At 45.0% G+C, this 15,465-nt stretch overlaps 1 protein-coding gene across 1 annotated transcript in view; it reads left to right on the forward strand.

The window, feature by feature from the left end:
- ESYT1 (extended synaptotagmin 1) overlaps positions 1-15,351 on the forward strand; it is an 80,743-nt gene extending 65,392 nt beyond the window's left edge. The window contains exons 23-31 of the mRNA XM_083355438.1: positions 1,341-1,412; positions 2,919-3,005; positions 4,608-4,751; positions 5,339-5,502; positions 7,440-7,538; positions 9,021-9,152; positions 9,665-9,767; positions 9,880-9,929; positions 13,001-15,351. Coding sequence (XP_083211564.1) covers positions 1,341-1,412; positions 2,919-3,005; positions 4,608-4,751; positions 5,339-5,502; positions 7,440-7,538; positions 9,021-9,152; positions 9,665-9,767; positions 9,880-9,929; positions 13,001-13,034 — 885 coding nt within the window. The 3' untranslated portion in view covers positions 13,035-15,351. The remainder of the gene's footprint in view (positions 1-1,340; positions 1,413-2,918; positions 3,006-4,607; positions 4,752-5,338; positions 5,503-7,439; positions 7,539-9,020; positions 9,153-9,664; positions 9,768-9,879; positions 9,930-13,000) is intronic.
- The last annotated feature ends 114 nt before the right edge of the window (positions 15,352-15,465 follow it).

The following is a 15,465-nucleotide window of genomic DNA, read 5'->3' on the forward strand; positions in this document are numbered from 1 at the left end:
TATTGGCAAGCCATTTCATTCTGAAAATTATATGGGAGTAGGAACTGCCAACCTAGCAGTTCGAAAGCACGTAAAAATGCAAGTAGAAAAATAGGGACCACTGGTGGGAAGGTAACAGCGTTCCGTGCGCCTTTGGCGTCTAGTCATGCCGGCCACATGACCAGGGAGACGTCCTCGGACAAACGCTGGCTCTTCGGCTATGAAACGGAGATGAGCACCGGCCCCTAGAGTCGGAAACGACTAGCACGCATGTGCGGGGGAACCTTTACCTTTAGGAACGACTTCAGACTTCCTGCCAGATTCCCCATTGACTTCCCTTGTGGGAATCTGTCAGGGAGCATCAGAACTCTTCCCTTCCCTTCCCTTCCCTTCCCTTCCCTTCCCTTCCCTTCCCTTCCCTTCCCTTCCCTTCCCTTCCCTTCCCTGTAGGTAGGTATGTGGCTGAGGAAGGAGCAAGAGATTGTAAGCGTCAAAGTTCCAACAGGCATGTTTATTGATACAAAGTATCGGCACTTCAAAAGTGAAACCAAGTCTGAAGAGATGCATAACAATTCCCCAATACAAAGTTAAATAATCCCACCCCTAAGGCTATGGAAGCAACTACGTTTCCCCATACAGCTTGTTGGTGGTCTTTTCGTGAAACGCCCAGCTTGCAGTCTCGGGAGCAGCCGATGACCTTGGTTCCCATGAGAGAGAGAGAGAGAGACAGTCTGTTGTGTCTAGCTGCTAGCACAACGCCTGGCAACCCCCCTCCCTCCGTGCTATGTGTCAACTAGAAATGAGAAGGAAAACATGGCTGCAGCCATGCTCATTCTAAAGTTGACAGCAAGACTGGCTTGGAAACTGTTATGAAATATTGAAAACATTGAAAGATCACATGACTGCAGTGGCAGTGAGTAGCCCTTAAAGCAGCCAAAACTTCCCCAAATTTAAGACACATTCTGTAGGTTATCCCATTTGAGAGACTTGGTTCAAAAGTTGTTGCTCTCTCATGTACTGTTTTGCCCAGTTAAAAGTCATCACGAGAGTTTTAGTAGTATATAGATAGGACATTGCATAGACCAGACATGTCAAACACAAGGCCTGGGGGCCAGATCCGGCCCGCGAAGTGGTTTCATGCGGCCTGCGAAGCCATCCTGGAAACAGTGAGGGAACGGCCCCCACTGCCTTCGCCCTGGCCCAGAGACCCTCCTCCTGCCAGAGACCCTCAGATCCGTCCCACTCCTGCCCAGGCCCCCATAGGCACCCTTGATGCGAACGATGTAGAGCTGGCCATCTCTAATCCTGTGATTAGCCTTAGTAGCAGCATATCAATCACTTTCTCTTTCTCATTTGGCCAGCTCCGGAAGGGATCGAAGCCGCCAAGTCCTTACGTCAGCCTGTCTGTCCGTGGTGTTTCCTATAAGACTAAGGTAATGACATGGGGAAGAAGGAAATGATCAGGCTGAAAGTGGGTAGTTAATCATGGCTTTTGAACAGAGTATGGGGTAGGGAAGGGGATATATCCAGAATCACTTAGTACACACTATTGATTGTACAATGGTGGATTTAAAATAGAAGGCAAACAGTATGTATATGCTTTAGATGTAACAATAAGATGCTATTATTCAGCCAGGGAATTTATGATCAGTTCCAGAAGCAGCTTAGCGTATTCCTTCATTATCCATTTTTTGCCCACTTTTCCCCATTTTTCTTTCCAGCAAGTAGTTCAGAGGAGGGGGACATATTGCTATTAGCAGGCAATTGCTAATTTGCTGCATTCGTTAGGAGAACCCCAGGGATCTTCTGCCTCTTTCCTCTTGAGAGGACTAACAAATATGATGAAGTGGAGGTGGGGCGGGGGGGGGGGCGGGGAAGAGGAAGCTACAAGATGAGTGGGGTCTGTGACATAGCTAGAGTTTGTGCATATGAACAGATGTGCAAACACATACGTGCATTTTCTTATATAAAGAAGAGTTCGTATGTAACTTGAGTTTTCTAGTGATAGAGCCACAAAAGAATGGATCTCTCTCAGCTTCCATAGTAAATATACAAAGCAATTGATTGCTGGTTCCAAAATAAATAAAACAGGGTTGACTCAAATCGCTTGTCATAAATATATACGTTAAATGCATTGCAGAGGCAGGAGAACAAGTGATGGGCGAGGAAAGGGAATGGCCCAAACTCCAGATTTTACAATAAGATTGGCCTCACCATCAGTGAATGATTGCAGAAGGAGACCTTTTAAAGAAATATTTGGAAACTCCACTATGCAATTGATAATTTATAATTAAGGACAGTGATGGTTTTTTATGTAAGTGGATTACCTAATGGTGAAATAAAAGTCTTGTGTCAAAGAGACAAATAGCTGTCTACTCAAGTAGCTCACAAGGCAGACGTATTCTGGAGTGCTGCCATGTTAAATCAGTCTTGATTATCTGCCCACGTCCTATATAACTAACTTCTTTGTCCAGACATGTTAAACACAAGGCCCGGGGGCCGGATCCGGCCCGCGAAGTGGTTTCATGTGGCCCTCGAAGCCATCCTGGAAAAAGTGAGGGAACGGCCCCCTCTGCCTTGGCCCTGGCCCAGAGACCCTCCTTCTTCCAGAGACCCTCAGATCTGTCCCACTCCTGCCCAGGCCCCCATAGGCACCCTTGATGCGAACGATGTAGAGCTGGCCACGCCCACCCAGTAGGCCATACGCACTCTAGCCACGCCCACCCAGTAGGCCACGCCCACCCTGGCCATACCCACCCGGCCCCCTGAGGGCAACTGCAATGCTGATGCGGCCCTCAATGAAATTGAGTTTGACACCCCTGTCTTTGTCTTTTGATTACATGTCATATTCCATGCATTTCTTAAGCCACCATCTAGCCAATGTTGCCTTTCTCCTCAGTTCTGTTTTTTTTAATGTCAAGGCTTGTTTCTGCCTTTAGGTCTGCCCTCAGACAGCAGAGCCCGAATGGAACGAAGCTTTCTCCTTCCTTATCAAGAGGCCCCATGCAGAATCCTTAGAGCTGCAGGTAGGTGTCCCAGGCACCTCTTCCCCACAACTCTCCTCTTGCGCTTCATCACCCACATGTGCCAAAACGGATCAGTGGGACTCAGTTTGCTTGATTATCCTCCTGAAGAAAACTCTTGGGTCCCTTGATCTGATAGCGGGAATTGAAACCCCAAACATGGAAACCAAGTTGTTCAAGCAATGTGATTGTGGCATTCCACCTGCCACAACAACAAGCCGACTGTTCTGAGTGTACTTCTGTACTTTCACCAAGAGCCTTGGTGGAGCAGTGGGCTAATGCCTCCTTAAGTAACACCAGCTGCCTACAATTAGTGCAGGTTCGCGTCCCACCAGGCTCAAGGTTGACTCAGCCTTCCATCCTTCCGAGGTAGGTAAAATGAGGACCCAGATTGTTGGGGGCAATTAAGCTGACTTTGTAATAATGCCGCTTGGGGTGTGTGTGAAAGCCCTAATAAGCAGGCATATACATAGAATGTATATGCCTGCTTGTAAGCCGCCCTGAGTCTTTGGAGAAGGGCGGGATATAAATGGAATTAAAATAAAAAAAAAAAAATAAAACAGGTGGGAGAATTGGCAAGTAAGTTCTCTTAGCCCAGGGGTGTCAAACACGCAACCTCACGTGACGTGTCGTGACATATCGTGATTTTTTTTTTTTTGCCACTGCTGGTAATGGGGTGGGCGCAGTTTTGCTATGATGTATCCGGCCCGTTTGACACCCCTGTCTTAGCCTTTGTTAACTTCCTGGTAGTTTTAAGGATCATCAGAATATAACTTTTATCAGTGGCATGCCTCGAATTCTTAACATGTAGTACCTTCAAGAATTGTTTTTCCAAATGTAGCTTGACTACTATATTAATGTAATTTTTAAAAATTAATTTCTTGCAGTAAGGACACTTATCAAAGTAAAAATTTTTTTTAGAGTGCTGTAGAAACTGGCTGGCTAAAATTGAGGTAGCTAGCAGATGTGGTTCATTTATATGCATTTTAAATAAATGCAAAAAATGATACGCAGCTGTGCTATCCTCATGTGCTTGGGAAGGTTGTAGCACATAACAGTTTAGATTTGCAGGGCTTCCATCAAATTCCCTAGAGTGGGAAGCTTGCTGAAGGGAAGCAGAACTGGCCCATCTTTGCCCTTGTGCCAAAGACTTCAAAACAAGCTAGTCCTTGTGCTGCAAAGAATCATTCAATTGGGAGAGGCGACTATCTTCACAACTGAGTTCCCACAGGATCTTTTAAGAGGAAAGGATAATCTCTTTGCAGCTTAACGGAAAGGAATGGAGACCCAACTGTATCTTCTCAGAAGCTATGCTCCTTATCTTACGAAGAAGAAGTCTCTTTCTAGCTCAAAAACCTGGAAGCTAGGAGAGGATTCCTTCTTAAATTCATACCTTCTGCTTCTCTGCCCTACAGTATATGTGTAGACCAGACCTGGGCATTTTATAGCCTGTGGGTCACATCCCTGTCTGGCCCTTAGCATCAGTGGGGGCAGGGCAGCGGCTCTCCACAATAGTCCCAGTTTCTCATGTGGCCCCTTGGGATAATTAATTGCCCAACAAGCGTAGGACAGTTGCCATCTGTTTTTTGTATTTTTACTTCACAGATCAAGGATGATGGGCATAGCCTAGGCATGCTGTCGCTCCCACTGTCACAACTGCTGGCTGCAGAAGGGCTCAATCTTGACCGCTGGTTCCAACTCAGCAATTCTGGTCCTACTAGCCAGATTTTGATGCGAGTGCAGCTTGGGGTAAGTGGCTATGATGGTGTACGGGAATGGCCTTGGGAGGCAGGAGGAAGACCTGCAGCCAAGGCAATGGTTGATAACGGGCAGCTCAATCAACATATGGGGGGGAAAGTATGAGAAGTATTTAGAAAAGATCTTCCTTAGTTTTCCAAAGACTTAGAAAGAGAGGAGGGCATAAACGCTTTCCGTTTTGCAAGATTCTGTTAAATATAACTATATATTTAACCGTGGTGGTGCAGTGGTTAGAATGCAGGTAATGGAGGCTAACTCTGTCCACAGCCAGGCGTTCAATCCTGACAGAGCTCAAGATTGACTCAGCCTCCCATCCTTCTGAGGTTGGTAAAATGAGGACCCAGATTGTTGGAGGCCATAGGTTGACCCTGTAAACCTCTCAGAGAGGGCTGTAAAACACTGTGAAGTGGCATATAAGTCTAAGTGCTATTGCTAAATGCTACAGTAATGATCATGCTGATGCCCCAACTGTGCTTTTTGTCTAGACTACCTCAAAGGGCTAAGAGTGGGGTTGTTTGGAGAAACCAATCTGGGCTATGGCAGAGCAGGCTTTAAGCACCTTGCTTTCAATTCCACAGGTTCTGATTTCTCAGCACTCGGGGGTGGAGGCTTTCCATGCTGCAGCAGGGGATGAATACGAGGAGAATTCCCAAAAGGGGTCAGAGACTGAGCTGTATATCAGAGAGGATGGAGACTCTGGCTCCTTGCAAGAGCTGCGCCAGCGGATCCCCCACAGCAACAGGTAAGGAGGACTCCTTGCATAGAATACAGAACCCATGTAGATGGATTAATAGGACTTTGAGTTGATACTGTACAGTCCCTTCTTGCACAAAGCCAAGTATTCTGGATCTGAAGGAATTCTCTTCTTCCCACAAGATAATTTCTGGAGAGACTGCTGTGCTAAATAAATGAAACTGTAAATAAATGAAGCATATGCTACTCTGGGTTACCATCCAGTTCACGAGATGCGATGGTAATAACAGCAGGAAACCAGCAAAATCAACTAAATTGCCTCCTTGTGCCTCCCACCACACACATTTCTGGGCTTTTTGCTGTAAGAAATTGACAGTCCCTAAGCAAAAGGGACGCGGTGGCTCAGTGGGTTAGGACGCTGAGCTTGTCGATCAGAAGGTCAGCAGTTTGGGCTGCGTAACAGAGTGAGCGCCTGTTACTTGTCCCAGCTTCTGCCAACCTAGCAGTTCGAAAGCACGTAAAAATGCAAGTAGAAAAATAGGGACCACTACAGTGGGAAGGTAACAGCGTTCCGTGCGCCTTTGGCGTCTAGTCATGCCGGCCACATGACCACGGAGACGTCCTCAGACAAGCGCTAGCTCTTCAGCTTTGAAATGGAGATGAGCACCGGCCCCTAGAGTTGGAAACGACTAGCACGCATGTGCGGGGGAACCTTTACCTTTACCTTTACCTAAGCAAAAGGTTATACAAACTCGTTTCTTGCGTGCACACAAACACACACAAAATCCCTGGCTTCTCCCCACAACATGGCGTGGTGGCACAATGAAGTATTGCAGGCTAACTCTGCCCACTGCCAGCAGTTCAATCCCGACTGGCTCAAGGTTGACTCAGCCTTCCATCCTTTCGAGGTCGGTAAAATGAGGAACCAGATTGTTGGGGGCCATAGGCTGACTCGGTAAACCACTTACAGTGGGCTGTAAAGCACTGTGAAGCAGTATGTAAGTCTAAGTGCTAGTGCTATTTCTACTGTAAGAAATTGACAGTCCCCAAGCAAGAGTTTGGTTTGTATGCATCTCTGGGCATCTGTAGATGCACCTGTTACCCCTGTTCTCCCTCTGAGCCTCTGAAGCAGCCTTCAGGGGCAAAAAGCCTGCCCTGTTGTCGAATCAATGCTGAGTGTGATAAGCCTGAAAATGTAATTCCCCCTTGAAATTCTACTTTTCCTCTCTTTCACCTGATTTTCAGTCCTAAATGTCTTTTCATGCCTCTGGCTGCTGTGTCGTCAGAGATTTCTACAATGTTGTGCCAGTTTTCCCTGAGGAAATTCTTTAGCGGGGAGGGGAGATTGAAAGCCAACCTCCATGAAGTCCAGTCAGGAACAACAACCTAAGACACAGAAGGCAGTGCACTGTGGGCTTTTGAATAACCTCTTGTTAATGCAGATCGGTTGAGTGGAGCTTTTTACCAGAAAGGGAGAGACAACGCTTGCTGTTTATGTACGTAATAATTTGATGCTTTAAAAGGTGAGCTCTCTTCTGCTGTTTTGCCTTGCAGCACATTGCTCAGCTGGGCTTTGGGAATTCCAGCAAGTTTACTCCTCCCCTGCAGTCCTCAGAGTTGCAGAAAACATGCCGGCTTTTGCTTTCAGCCCTCCTCATTGCTGCCTTACATAGGCCGCCACTGCGACCTGCCACCATTCTCATCGCCGATGCAGTTTGCTGCCTCAGTTACATATTTCTCTTGCCACGTGGAGAACAAATGCTCCTGCCTTTACGACCCCACCATCCTATTGGTTCAGATCTTTCAAATGGCATCTTCCCGTCCATCTCTCCGTTGCCCTCAGCGTTCCTTATGGTTGCATTATTTTTCTCAAGCTGCATGTGCTGCCGAGGGGCGTAGAAACGCTCTCTCTTTTTCTCACACCAGACCCAGGTATTTTTGAGTTTCTGTAATATTGCTCTGCCTTTGTGTCTTTCTGCCCTGCAGTAATTTGGAGCTAGCAGACACACCTCTGGGACAGCTGCACATGACTGTCTGGTACAACATGGATGCGAGAAAACTTATCGTGATCATACATGCCTGCAGGTAACAATTGTAGGATGGATTTGTTTGGGGAAAGGAGAAACAAAAGGTGAATTTGGTACAAGCCTCCAGAATGATTGCTTAGATTTTTCCCCCCTGTAGCTACAGAACAGGGAGATCATTCCAAGCCATCATTTTGGACGACTTTTCCCCCTAATTGCAGATGATCTTTGCTTTGGTTTGATCACTGCCTTCTGGATGTCTAGTAGTCTGTAGAGATTCTCAGTCATCCAGATCATAGAGTTGTCTCAAAGGTGCTTTTTCAAAAGGCAACTAGACTGCTTTTTTTCCTTGAGGAAAAAGAACAAAATGTTTCACTTCTCATCCAAGATGCTTCATCAGTTGTGATGGCAGGGGAGGAGGGGGATGGAAGGATAGGTAATGACAGTTGAGACTAGATGGTGGGAGAGATGGAAGGATTGGTTCTGACTGGATAGCGGGGTGGGGGGAGGGGAGAAATGGAAGGATGCATTTCTTTGCAGTCATCTGGTCATTAGCACTCTCTCTGAGAGCTCTTGAGGCTACTTAGGGGGTTATCTTTGCCCTCGGAATCGCCTGAATCAGAATACAATTGGTTGTGGAATCTTCTTGGAACTCCTGCAAGGGCTGCATTGTAGACTGGAGATAGGTGGTATCTTAGCCCTCCCTCTCTGTTGAGAGAGGGCTGCTCAATGTTAACATAAATGGCCTCTTTTTCACCTTTTTCAAACCAATGATCCTCTCCATCCAAAATGTGAACTTTGCTGTCTTCAAAAGCATGACCTTTATCTAGTGCAGGGGTAGGCAATCTTGCCTCTTTTATGACCTGTGGACTTCAAGTTGAAGTCCACGAGTCAAAAAAGAGCCAAGGTTGCCTACCCCGGTCTAGTGGATGGCTAGTACTTTCCATCAACAGATTCTCTAGGAACATTATAAAAAAACAGTAAGTCCTACTGAATTCAGGTTATTACATCTGGAATGATTCTGAGGACAATACAGAGAGGCACAGCTGGCTTTGCAGTGGGCTCTGGAAGAACGCTTGTGTATGAATAGTGTGGTGGGCCACCATCAACTCAGAAGAAGTGGGTTATGTTTTTTTTAAAAACAAATGATGATAAAATAGGACAAATTGGTGGATAAGGAGGGAAGGGGCTTGGTTTATTAAATAAGTGTGGTTTTCTCTTGTTTGAGTAGTTGATTCTCGTTACCAGACTTACCTGAAAATGATTCCTCGCTATTTAATTTCTAAAGCAGCAGTCTCCAACCTTTCCACATCAGTGGACTGGAGGAGACAGGAAGAGCGGTGTGTGTGGGGGAATGGTTTTGTGCACTTGCCTCTTTCACAAATGCAACTTCGCGCACCCTCACCCATCACTTCCGTGGCCTGATTCTGAGTGGGCTTCAACCCATTCAACTCCACAGACCGGAGGTTCGAGACCCCTGTTCTAAATCATTTAGATTCCTTCTTCTTTTTTTAAAGAACCATCTCCTTTGACTCCATTCCAGAAACCTCAAGTCAAACGGCAGGGATGCTCCTGATGCTTACGTTTCTTTGATCCTGCTGCCGGACAAATCTCGTGTCACCAAGAAAAAGACTACTGTACGGAAGAAGACTGTGAATCCTGAGTTCAATGAGAAGTAAGGGAGAAATCAACAATAGGGCAGTAGAGGCATGCTTGAAAAGATCATCTTTGATACTGGAAAGAATAGTAGGGATCTGGGAACCCCACTGACATAAACCGATCCCTCTGATCCATTTGCCCATTTTTAATTAGGGCCACATTGGCTATTCCTCATATTTTTAAAAGTGTTCATACACTGAAGGAGGTAAACCACGATTGGAGTGTGAATTTACATTGAATTAATTCAGGAAAAATAAATGTTACTCTGGGTTTCTGTTCTTCAAGTTACTGACAGAAATTCGGTGCCATATTCCAGTCACAATACTGGGAAATGCAGGCTGAGGCAACCCATTCTGGTGATTAAGAACTGCTGGAGGTAAACCTTGTTAAATGATCCTGGGACTTGTCCTTTTATCTCATTCGTTATTCTTTTAAGCCATCCAAAAGGTATCTGGAATCATTAAGGATTTTTAAAGCCTATTTCAGAAAAGCAGTAACTGCCCAATCAACGCATTGCTCTCGCAACAGGTTTGAATGGGATCTCTCTCTAGAAGAAGCCCAGCGGAGGAAGCTGGAGGCCTATGTTAAAAACAGTGTCTCTTTTATGTCCCGAGGAGAGCCAATTGGAAAGGTATGGAAGACAGCCATCGCTGTGCTCGTACCTTTAACAGCAGCAGCGGGGGGGGGGGGGTCTTCTTCCGGGAGAATTCCAGGCATGTGACGTTTCTTTGTTTCCCTTCCAGTTACACATTGACCTCTCCCAAAAGGACCTCACCCAAGGTGCTGCCCAGTGGTAAGTATAGGAGAAGTATAGTTAACAGAGAGTGCAAAAGTTGGGTTGAAGCTTAACATTAAGAAAACCAAGATCATGGCATCCGGCCCTCTCAATTCCTGGCAAATAGATGGGGAAGAAATGGAAGTAGTGACAGATTTTTTTTATTTTCCTGGGCTCCAAGATCACTGCAGATGGGGACTGTAGCCAAGAAATTAAAAGACGCTTGCTCCTGGGGAGGAAAGCCATGGCAAATCTAGACAGCACACTAAAAAGCAGAGACATCACCCTGTCAACAAAAGTGCGTATAGTCAAGGCTATGGTCTTTCCAGTTGCAATGTATGGCAGTGAAAGCTGGACCATAAGAAAGGCCGAGCGCCAAAGAATTGAGGCCTTTGAACTCTGGTGCTGGAGAAGACTCCTGCGAGTCCCTTGGACTGCAAGGCAATCAAACCGGTCAGTCCTAGAGGAGATCAACCCTGACTGCTCTTTAGAAGGCCAGATCCTGAAGTTGAAACTCAGATACTTTGGCCACCTAATGAGAAGGAAGGACTCACTGGAGAAGAGCCTAATGCTGGGAAAGATTGAGGGCAATAGAAGAAGGGGACCACAGAGAATGAGGTGCCTGGATGGAGTCACTGAAGCAGTAGGCGTGAGCTTAAATGGACTCCAGAAGATGGTAGAGGACAGGAAAGCCTGGAGGAACGTTGTCCATAGGGTCGCGATGGGTCGGACACGACTTCGCAGCTAACAACATAGTTAACAGAGGACGTCTTGAAGGCCAAGTCAACTCCACTTCTATATCCCTTATTGGATCTAAGATCAGTGATCTGGCAGAAAATTAGTCTTGTAAGAGCTGTGTGGTTTGGGTGTTTGATTTTTCCTCAAACGTGCCCTCTTTGAAATGGGCTTCTGGTGAGCAGGGTTGAATTTTTGGGAGCTCAGTTTATTATGCAGAGTCTTAAGAACAAACTTCCACCCTCAAAGCTACAGTGATGGAGTCTCATTCTGCACCCTTGAGAGTTACATTCTCTAAGCAGCTATCTGCTGAGAGTTGTAAGGTTGAAGCAAATGTCTAGTTCGTCAAGGTCGTGACTGTCCCCAAAGGTGCTTTTTTTTTTAAAAAAAACCAGCAAATGGACTTTCTTGATTTTTCTTGGAAGACATTTCACTTTTCATCCAAGAAGCTTCTTCAGTTCTAACTAAGTGGTGAAAAATAGAAAGGATTAATACACTTTGCAGTCAGCCAATCGTTAACGCTCTGAGGGTCCTTTAAGCCACCTGGAGGTTACTTTATGTCCTTGGGTGGCTTATGTCTTCCCATTGACCCTCAGAATGTTAACGACTAGCTGACTGCAAAAAAGTATAAATCCTTTCCATCCTCCACCAGTTAAGTTAGAACTGAAGAAGCTTCTTGGATGAGAAGTGAAATGTCGTCAGGAAAAATCAAGGAAGTCCAGTTGCTGTCTTAAAAAAGCACCCTAGGCCTAGGACAAGATTGAAGCAACTAAGAATGGCTCATCCTTTTGCTCCCTCACATCCTCTTCTCTGTGACCTTACGCTGCAGGGGAAGAGATATGAAGCAGGAGAAGTTGAATTAAGCATAATGGAAAGATAATGGTTCACAGGGCGTGATACGGGGAAAATCTTGTTCTGAAATGGAACCGGTGAGAGGGATAGAAAAGTATTTTGTGGATCCTCTATGAAGGAGGCATGCATCAGAGACGTATCCAAAAGGGATTTGGTTATTTCATTTTGGACTGGCACCCAGAGTTTTCCTCTTTCCTTTCTCAACAACTTGATTCCCATCCATTCCACTATGAATGGGCTCTTTTAGATAAAATTGTTTCCTACATGCCAAGGCCAGGCTGGGCATTCTTGTTCTTTCTAGTCTGTCAGTCATGATAAGAATAAACGTCGCACTGAATCAAACCAGAGAATTTGCCCAGTCTGACTTTCCATTCCCACTGTGTATGTGTGGGAAGCCCACAAACAGAACATAAAGCTACTTTCCATCCAGTAGTCTCAAAGTAACTTTCAGTAGATCTAGCAAATCTACCGCCAGCTAAAGCAATCCTGGAATTCCGATTAAGCCTGAATTCTGTGAACAGAGCAAGATAAAACTACACAACCATCTTCCTTCTTTAGCGTAATAGCCACCTGCAGTATCCATAATCAAATGTCCTGGAATTGCAGAGAAAGCAGCTGAGAAAATGATTGGCCGTCAGCCTGCTTAAGAACATTTTAATATCATTAGATGCTGGTGGCCGTGATGTCAAGAAGGAAGTGTCAGAAAATAAAGAGGACAGTTGCAGCAGATTTATTGAAGCCCATCCCTTTCGTAAATATGTCAGTCTTACCATGCCATGACAGCCGTTTTTTGTTGTTGTTTTTTGAACCTGCTGCAGAAGATGCTGGTGGTAGGAGAGGCCCTCCTTGCCAAGTAGGGAATATGGAAAACGTAGAGCTACTTTGAGCGTCCTTGGCTATAAAAAAGGCAAGAGAAATGTAAAATATGGACATGTAGCTTCAAGGAAAGGGAGATGAGCTCTAGGGATAGCAACATCGTATAACTGGGATTCATTTCGCTTCCCTTGCCTCCAACCAAAGAGGTAACATCACTAGAGGCAGTCCTTGTGTTATGACCATAATGGAGCCTGCCCATCACAGTCGTAAGTCGTGAAGGTTGGAAAGTGGGTGATCAGCCTGATTTTACAACCTATTTGCATTGGTAATTAACTCATAGTTTGCTGTGGGCTGGTTTTGCCAAATTATCAGTTTTTGGCAAAAACCATTGTAAAATGCGGCCACACGACTGCAGAATGTTGCAAGCAGCCCTAAAGGCAGACCAGTTGCTGAGTTCCCAAAGTGCAGTTACGTGACTTGGGCTGTGTGTATGTGTGACTTCAGAAGTGACAAGTCGTAAGTTGAGGACTACCTGTATTCCCAATCATAAGAATGTGGGAGAATGAGAAGCAGAAATTCTGCTTTCCCAGGCAACTTGGTGTACAACTTGAGATGGCTTTGTGGGGATTTTTTTAATATATTTTTTTGGCTCCCAAAGATCAGAAAAGGCTTTGCTTATCTTGCAGGTACGATTTAAAAGATGACAAAAGCAGCTCCTAGTTTCCGTAGTGCCTCCACGATCCAAGGACTTGAGCTGGCATGAAGACTCGCCACCGCTGCCGCCATCCTTCACTGCAAGATTCCAGGCTCATCTTCCGCTGGATGGGCTTTTCAGTGTTTTACTTTCTTAAGCAATCATAGAATTGTGTTTCTTAAATCTTCTTTTTCCATGTGAAACCAATAGGGGTAGAGAAATGACACACACACACACACACACACCCCTGATTGGATTTTTGAAGGGAAGATGGACAAAGATTCACATTCTGCATTCTGTTTGCATGCTTCTCTTAGCACTGAAAACCATACGCTGCCTTTATCTTGACCAAAGAAATGGGCCTCTTTCATTTATTGTTTTTCCTGTTGGGGATGGTGTTCCTTAGCTGTCTTGCGAGCTGTTGCTTTCAGCAGCTGAAAAGATCAAGGGCTGCCTCAGCTGAAGTCGGGGCATTAGGTAAAAAGATACAGGCGAGACAACCTGGAGGGGCCAAATATTTCTCCTAGATAGATAATGGGCAAATGGCCTCCTTTGAAACAAAGGTTTTCAAATAGAGCCGTGGATGTCTTCAGGGAGGAGAAGAATCAGTTACTTAGAAAGGAAACATAGCAGTGATGAAGGAGATTAGGGTTCTGTCCTAATTCTCCTAGTAGGGCTCTCAAATGCCATTTTCTGGAACAAAGGAACTAAAACGTGGAGAAATGCAGTGGCCAAAGAATTATTATTTGCAATCTTTTTCCCACATTGGGGGAATCCATGACAGAGTGCTACACATTTAGCTGATACTCCAAGTATCCCATCTCTTTGCAAATCCTCATGCACTGTGGTAGCAGATGATTATCTTATCATACCATTTACCATTTCTTGTTCTTTCTGCTTCTGAATTTTTAAAATCGAATCCATTTGTGTGGTGTTCTTGGCTTGTTCCACTCTGTGCAGCCAATCCAAAAAGGGCAGATTGCTTTCCTAGAGTATCTTTATGGATACCATTGCTTTACTTGCTGTTTTTAATATGAATGTTGTTTTTGTGCCTTCTTGCATTCTGGTCTTTGACCTGGTGTGGAGAGCAAAGCTCTCCAGATGCACCAAGTTCTGGGACGGTGTGCATGCTGTAGCGAGGAAATTCTGATTCTGTACTCCAAAACAGATTTACAGAGCCTATCTACCTATATACAGTGATATTTGCATGATTTGCATTTTAATTACTTCCAAACTACTTTATACGGTAAGGAGAAAGATTGGTACAGAAACTGTGTGGAGATGATGCTTAAAGGAGCCACGAAAAACCACAAGAAAAGAGATGGCCAGAAAAGACTTGTGCTGATTTCCAAATTATATGGCATGATTTTTCTCAGCTAGCATGGATAAATTTTTAAGATGTGCTACAGGGCTTTCCATATATGTAAAACTAAAGCATTTTAACTTTTCTTCCCACTGATAAATTACTGCTTGCAAATTTGCAACACTGTGTCATACAATGCCACTTGGGCAGGGATGGCAGGTGAGTTGAATTCCTCTTTTTTTGGGAACCCCCCCCCCAACTATTTTTGTCCCAGTCATCCAACCATTCTCCTCTGGTGAGGAATGTGTGTGCAGCTGCTCCTGGCATGACTTAGCAGCTGCATTGGGGTTGGCTTTATGGGAGTTTGTTTTTTGTGGTCTTGTTATGAAAAGGGATATAACCAAGTGTTACATTTTTATGATTTTTAAAAATCATTCTCATAGCCCTTGGAAACCAAATCCCAGTAAGATGCCTGATGGTAGAATTCTTCTCCTGTTCTGGGTCTTATCATGTGGAACTAGTGGGCGAATATGGAAAGAAAGAAAAGGTGGACTTCCCAAAGCATTTTCTCAGTCATGCTACCTGATATTCCACAGTCTGTTCCACTGAGCAGATTCTCTCCCAATTATCCCACACACACTCCATCCAATTCCCAGTCACTCCCCATGCATTTCTTCTATTCACACGCTGTTGCCTCTCCTCTCTGGGGGGGAAAACAACAACCTAAGACTGCTCTTTGTAATTTATAAATAGATTTTTAAAAATTGCTTATATCTCTTTGTACAATCATAGCGAATGTATCGGACACAACAAATACACCTCTCCACTGGATCTGGTGGTGCCGCCCCCCCCCTTCACAGGTTTGCTGGCAGAGTCTGCCTGTTGGGGGTTGTACTGCCCACTGTCTTCTACGTCAAACCAAGCTTGCTGTCTTCTTCAAGCAGGCTTTACCATGCAAGCGTGTTTCTGGCTTTGTGCCTCTCATAGCCACCGCTGTAATTTGTTGTAGCAAATAAAACAAAGAGGAAAATGTGATCGTACTTCATAAGGCTTTATTTAAACACACACACACCCAAGGAAACTAAATTGAAAAAATAAACATCATTTTGAGACTTTCAACTTTCAAAACACTTTGCTGACATTTGAACTGTTGC

The sequence above is a fragment of the Vipera ursinii genome (assembly GCF_947247035.1).
Source record: "Vipera ursinii genome assembly, chromosome: 2".
NCBI lineage: Eukaryota > Metazoa > Chordata > Lepidosauria > Squamata > Viperidae > Vipera > Vipera ursinii.